The sequence below is a fragment of the Phalaenopsis equestris genome, unplaced genomic scaffold (assembly GCF_001263595.1).
Source record: "Phalaenopsis equestris unplaced genomic scaffold, ASM126359v1 Scaffold000155, whole genome shotgun sequence".
Taxonomy (NCBI): domain Eukaryota; kingdom Viridiplantae; phylum Streptophyta; class Magnoliopsida; order Asparagales; family Orchidaceae; genus Phalaenopsis; species Phalaenopsis equestris.
In genome coordinates, this window is record NW_018164597.1 from 381,248 (window position 1) to 387,480 (window position 6,233).

Genomic DNA, 6,233 nt, shown 5'->3' on the forward strand with positions numbered 1-6,233 from the left:
ATATATATATATATATATATATATAGCTTGTTTGCACGGCAGCCGATGGTATATTGCTAATAGAATCTTTCCAGTTATTTAAAGCCAAATAATTCCACACCGAGCTCATACGTCAGTTTTTTTCATGTAACAAAACAGAGCTGCATTGCGATGTTGGGTGCTAGGTGTGACGACTTTATGTTTTTTATTTATTTATTTTTAAAATAACTTAATTTATTTGATCTTATTATGAAACATCTTAATTATAGCATATTTTTATTTTTATTAAACGTTATGTAAATCAATATATGATAATGCTTGAGACATACATAGCACTCAAAATTTTAATATTACATCAACAATACCATTTTTATCAACTTTTAAAATGTGAAACATATTTTCTAGCATAGAATTATAACACTAAAATGTTATAATTGTAGATATCAAATTTTAGGTGTTAGATATGTAAATACATAAAATTATGTGGTACATATGTAGACTTTTTTAAAAATATATTTGGTTAAGTCTATGTCAAATAGACCAGCTAATAATAAAAAGAAAATACTGTTAGAATGCAATTGATGATTTTAATAGATGAATCATAAGTTTTCTTAACAATTTACATGCAATATCATCTAACTACATTAAAATTATGATTACAGTAAATATCCCACAATAATTCTGTGCAAGACAGCTACAAATTTTTAGTTTATTTAGCTTCGATTAAAGCATGAAATCCTCTTAAGGTCTACCGAAAATCCCAAATTGCTCGACAGAAAGTCTCCTTCTGCATCCTCATTAAAAAATCAACATACAAACACAAGAATAACTTCAAAGAGATGAGAAATACTTGGCTAATATGTTATTTTTTCTAAATAAAAAACTACGATTAAAATAACCAAAAAATTCTTACTTAATTCTCAGCCACATAAAGAGTAAGGATAAAGTGGTAAGTAAACTAGGCGAGCCACACAAAAAATAAAATAAAACTGGGGGAGCCACCAGCATATGCTGCCACATCTTTACTTACCATCTTATATTATTACAATAAATGGACTAATCTTTATCACTTCAGGAAAGATATTACATCAGGAGTTCCGATGCATGCATCAGGACTCCAATCATAATGTGTCACGTGTATGGTCTGGTCCCACTGAATACAAAAAGCTAAATAGTTTAATGCATGTCGGGGACCGTACATGTGACACATTGTGAATGGAGACCTGATGCAGTTTTGCATCAGTACTCTTAATGTAATATTTTTTTCCTATAGTAAAGGCTTCATTAGCACTATTATATCATAAAAAATTTAAAATAACATATATTTATTAAAATTGAAACAATTAATTTCATACAATATAAATCAAGCACCTTCACTAACCTAAAAATACAAACTAAATAGCTACTATTCATTCTTTGAGTTCTATCAAAAGAATTTCTTTTGAAGAATAAAATTTCAAGCTTTCTACCTATCTTCTCTAAACACCGCCATGGAATAGTCCAATTGGAAACAGACAAACTATACAAAATGTAGATTAATCAAACTACATCTATCTTTACCTTCTTCTCTTGCACTTCATGAGCTCCTACCAAGCAGATTTATCAGAACTCATTGCAGGCTGAAGAATGGCAGGTTTTGCGAACTGTATTGCGATCCATCAGAGATGTTTGGGAAGATAATGGCCTCGTTCTGCTTCTTCAAAGACTGCAGAGTTCCACTGCTTTCTTCTGCGTTACTGTCGGATTGGTGCTTCACACCAAAGAGAACAGCTGATTCTTGTTGTAAGAGCTGTGGATGTAAATAAGCATTGCCACTGCTTTCAGATCTTTGATTTATTATGATTTGGTTTGAATGTGAATGAGCAATGAATGAATTGTTATGAAATCTTGGCAGATTTTGTTGATTATATAAATTATTCAAAGGGAGTGGTGAATAATCTTCAAGGAGAGCTGATATGAATGGAGATTTTGGTGGTTTGATTCCATGGTGCTGATGCAGCAGCTGTTTTTGAGGATTCCGAAAAGAGAAATCTTCTGCAGATGTTCCTTCCTGTTGTTGATCCGCCATTGGGAGCGAGAGGTGGTTTCTCTTTTTGTAGATACGGCAAAGAACCCAATCGTCCAGCTGTGGGCAAAAAAAGAATGTTAGTGATTGGAGAACCATACAGATGTTTCATGCATTGTAGTTGTAAACGTTTCAAGTATTAAAAGTAATTGGTGTAAAAATTGAATCATTAAAAAATCTTCTGATTGATTATGACTGTTCAGTCAAGGACATCATGATTAGAGCATGATCATGTTTAGGTTTGTGTTGTCCCACCAAGTGATCCAAACAAGACACATCCCATGGTCTTAGGGCCTTCATCAATAGATAGAATCTACAAAACTTTTTACACAAAGCATTTTCAATTAAAACTTATTTTTCAGAGCATACCGTATAAAAATTTTCAATCAGCTACAAATTAGAAGCGATATATTAATTTAGCTATTGTTCAGGCAGCATGCTAACATTGATCATTTCAAATAGATATGTCTAAAAATCTTGTATATCAGCTCAATGCATATAATGTGCCAGAAGAACAAAAAATAAGAAGAACAATGCTCCACTCATCCATAAATCAGCCCATTTCCAACAAATAGCTTACGTAGCACGTCATACATAAGATAAGCTTAGCAATTAGGCCGTATTTACTAGCATCCTATTAATTGGATTTCGCCATAGATTTAACTTCAATCGACCAAAAACCAAAAAGGTGAATTAAATCCAACGCTTAGTTAAATGAAATTTATCGTGTTCCTTCTCTAAATATAGAGATCAAGCTTTTTTGCAATGTAAATCCGATCGAGAATCGGACTACAAATTTTATTCTGCTGTCGCTCATGACATTAGTCTCCATCAAGACAATAACCAGATTTACTGGATTTGATAAATCATATTTAACGTATATCCATGTTGCAGCCAAACACCGCATTAAGTAGATGGCGGGCCAACATTAGTTGTTACTAATACATAATTTAGAAATGTTCTTAGATGGAGAAAAAAGGGCATTTCTCAAACTAAAACATAAATCACAAACAGAATTTCATACATTCATAAACAAATCATTTCAACAAATAATAGCAAATCCTTATCTAAAAGAAAAAAATTAAGTAGCAGAAGAGATGATACAGAAATCAAATTTACCCTCATGGAATGATCTCCGAGTTTAACAGGCTTACAGCCGCTACTGTTTTGTGACTCAGCAAGCCTATATTCGTGCATGATCCAATCAGTCTTGAGCCCCTTCGGCGGCTTACCCTTGTAAAAAACAAGCGCCTTCTTCACTCCAATGTTCTCATCCGCAAAGCATATAGGCTTATCTGTTCCCGTCGCCTTCCAGTAACCAGACGCAGCGGCGCGGTTCGGCCGGACGCCGTTGGGATACTTCCGGTCCCTAGGGCTGAAGAAGTACCACTCCCGCTCCCCGAACAGGGCCTTCGCTGCACAGAGGCAATACATAGAACACGTTGTGAGCATCACTTCGGACGAACAAAAAAAAAAAGCTTTAGGGTATATATTTGGATTGTGGGAACTGACCCGGAAGGTCCCATGGATCGAACTTATAGATATCGACCTCTGCGATGATGGAAACGGGTAAAGGCGACGCATCGGCGCGGTTTTTGAGGTAGTGCAAGATGAGCTCGTCGTCTGTGGGATGAAACCGGAAGCCCGGCGGCATCTGCGTGGCGGGGTTTGACATCGCCGGAAGATAACTAGCTTTAATTCGGCGGAGATATGGTTGAAAATCTGAGAAGGAGAGGGAGCGTATTGATACAAGGCAGGGGGAGGAAGAAGAGGAGCTTGAAATTTTCAGGAGAGAAGAGAGGGGGGTGGCTTTATGAATGTGCGGGATTTGTCGCGTGGCGGAGGAGTCGGTTCTTCGGTGAGGATAAGCTTGGAATGGGAAGATCATATGAACTCGAAACTTGTGTTGGGGAAAAAAGTAGGGTTGGTGAATCTTAAATATTCTTCATGCAACTATCTTTGCATGGATTGTAAATTAATCTGGAGAATTTCCTTATCATTAATCTCTTCTTTTTAAGGAAATTTACATACATACCACACAATTCTTATATATTTATATATTTAGCACATATAATTTAATATTTATATTTATGATAGTTTAATATTAGAAAGTTATGCATGAAAAGTTGTGTTTCAATTGTGAGAAGGTAGTGAGCAATATTTTTTTGTTGTGATGTAAAAACTATGAGTGGTTTGTATATAAATATGAAAGTTTAGATATTAAAAATGTAAATTTATAAGAATTATGTAGTATGTATGTACAATGCCCCAATTAAATGTTCTTATGTTTTATTTATTTTATCTAATAATTTTAAGGGATTTTTACCATAGCACATGAAACTTTGATATTCACATATTCAACATCTCAAATTTTATATTTACACGGGCACATTCCCTCTTTGTTAAATTAGTTTCGGTGGCTTTGTATGTCGTGCATGAGTGAAGGGTGAAAGGGGAAGATTCTCTTCGTTTTTTGTTTTCTTTTTTGAGTTTTGCGAAAGAGAGGTGAGGGTGTGTGAATAACTGGGAGACGGAGAGGAGAAATCAAGGAGTGGGCTGGCAGATCGTCGGCTAGGTCTAGCCGGCATGAGATGTGCGGGTCGCCGGTGATGAGATGAAGTTGACTGTAGCTTGGAGGGACTCTGTGAGAGGAAGATTGTATAGTTGAATTCAATCTATCTAACATTTGTCATGGCTTTTATTTTTTTTATTGTATTACCAAATTGTGGCTGCACGGATCTTGATGGAAAAGTGATGAACACAACAAACGAAGTAGGTCCCCGGTCAAGATCGGACTGAACTAGTCGACAAATTAAGCTGGATAATCAAGAAAATTAATGTCAAAATCAAGAGATCATCGCGGAATTCTGCCAAGTTGTTCGCCTATTCGGCAGGCTGCCTAAGATGGAGACCGAACCGGAGACTTCCGAAGAGAAGGTCGAACGAAGGACGTCTTATCATTCAACAGAAAAAACAAACGAATCAAAATCTGTGAAGAAGCCACCGGAACACTCTACTGAGGAACTTTCATACAATCTTCACGTGATTTAGCCCGTGATCTGCAAGCAAACAAGTGCAGGCCGACAAGTAATGAGCATGCCGCCTTCGGTCGGTAATTTCTTATTAGCCTAATGAAATGTACTATGTAAATGACCACAAAGCCCTTGCATTTCTTTACATAGGAAAAGGCCTAAAGGTAATTATGCAACCAAGGCGTCTCCTATAAGAATAAATCAGAGGTCATTTTATGGGAAAAAATTCTAGACACTCATTTTTCACTCTCTCCTTTATCGCTTATTTTATGTGTTCTATTCATTGTGTGTGATTTATGGACACTTTTAGGTTCAACATTTATTAAATTTATGATATTAAAAGACTAAAAGTTAGCGAGTGATATATTTATTAGACTAAATAATTAGCAAAGAAGTTTCTTCTCATGGTTGAAAAAATTAGTACTCCTATAAATAATTTTATGTTATTTTATAAAAAAAATACTCACATATTAGATTGTAGTGAGTTTGTCCACTCCACTACAAGCCAAGTAAATGGGTCTCCAACAAAAATATTTCATATAAAGAGCTCCATTATCCAATGCTTCAAAGGTTATGTTTGCTAAAAAGATTGCTAAATATAGTGTTCGATATACTACTAAAATAAACTCATAAAGGAGTGCTAACATATGGTTATGATGGAGAGATTCGAAAAAACTTTGATTGTACATATCAAACATTTGCTCTTGGTCAGTCCAATATTTCATACATAATTTGAGTGATGCTTATGGGTGTACACAACTCGCCACAATTGTATATGTACAAATGAATTCAATCTTTCTGACAATCCAGTCATTTATTATTTTAAGATTAATTGACCCTTTTGGGTCATAAAAAGACCAATAAGATGTTAAGCCATGATGAGCTTAAAATATTATGAAATGAAGGATTTATTATATATGATGGATTCAAAATATAGGAACATTACATGAGACCTACTATCAAATGAATAATTATTAATTTCTATTGCATATGAAATATTACTTTGGAAGGGCACTCATGGGCGTGGAGGGTGGTACATAGGGGTGCAAACGAGCCGAACACAAACGAGCCCAGGCTCAGCTCGTGTTCGGCTCGTTTATATTTCGAGCTCAAAAAGTGTGTTCATGTTCGGCTCGTTTGCTTAGCAAGCCGAACAC

General features: G+C 35.3%; 1 protein-coding gene across 1 annotated transcript; it reads right to left on the bottom strand.

The window, feature by feature from the left end:
- Positions 1 to 1,350: 1,350 nt before the first annotated feature.
- Positions 1,351 to 3,942, bottom strand: LOC110021977 (NAC transcription factor 47-like). Its single transcript, XM_020720722.1, has 3 exons — positions 3,557 to 3,942; positions 3,164 to 3,459; positions 1,351 to 2,104 (listed from the first exon to the last, which is right to left on the bottom strand). The coding sequence occupies exons 1-3, from the start codon at positions 3,930 to 3,932 to the stop codon at positions 1,589 to 1,591; spliced, it is 1,188 nt and encodes a 395-aa protein (XP_020576381.1). The 5' UTR covers positions 3,933 to 3,942; the 3' UTR covers positions 1,351 to 1,588.
- Positions 3,943 to 6,233: the final 2,291 nt, after the last annotated feature.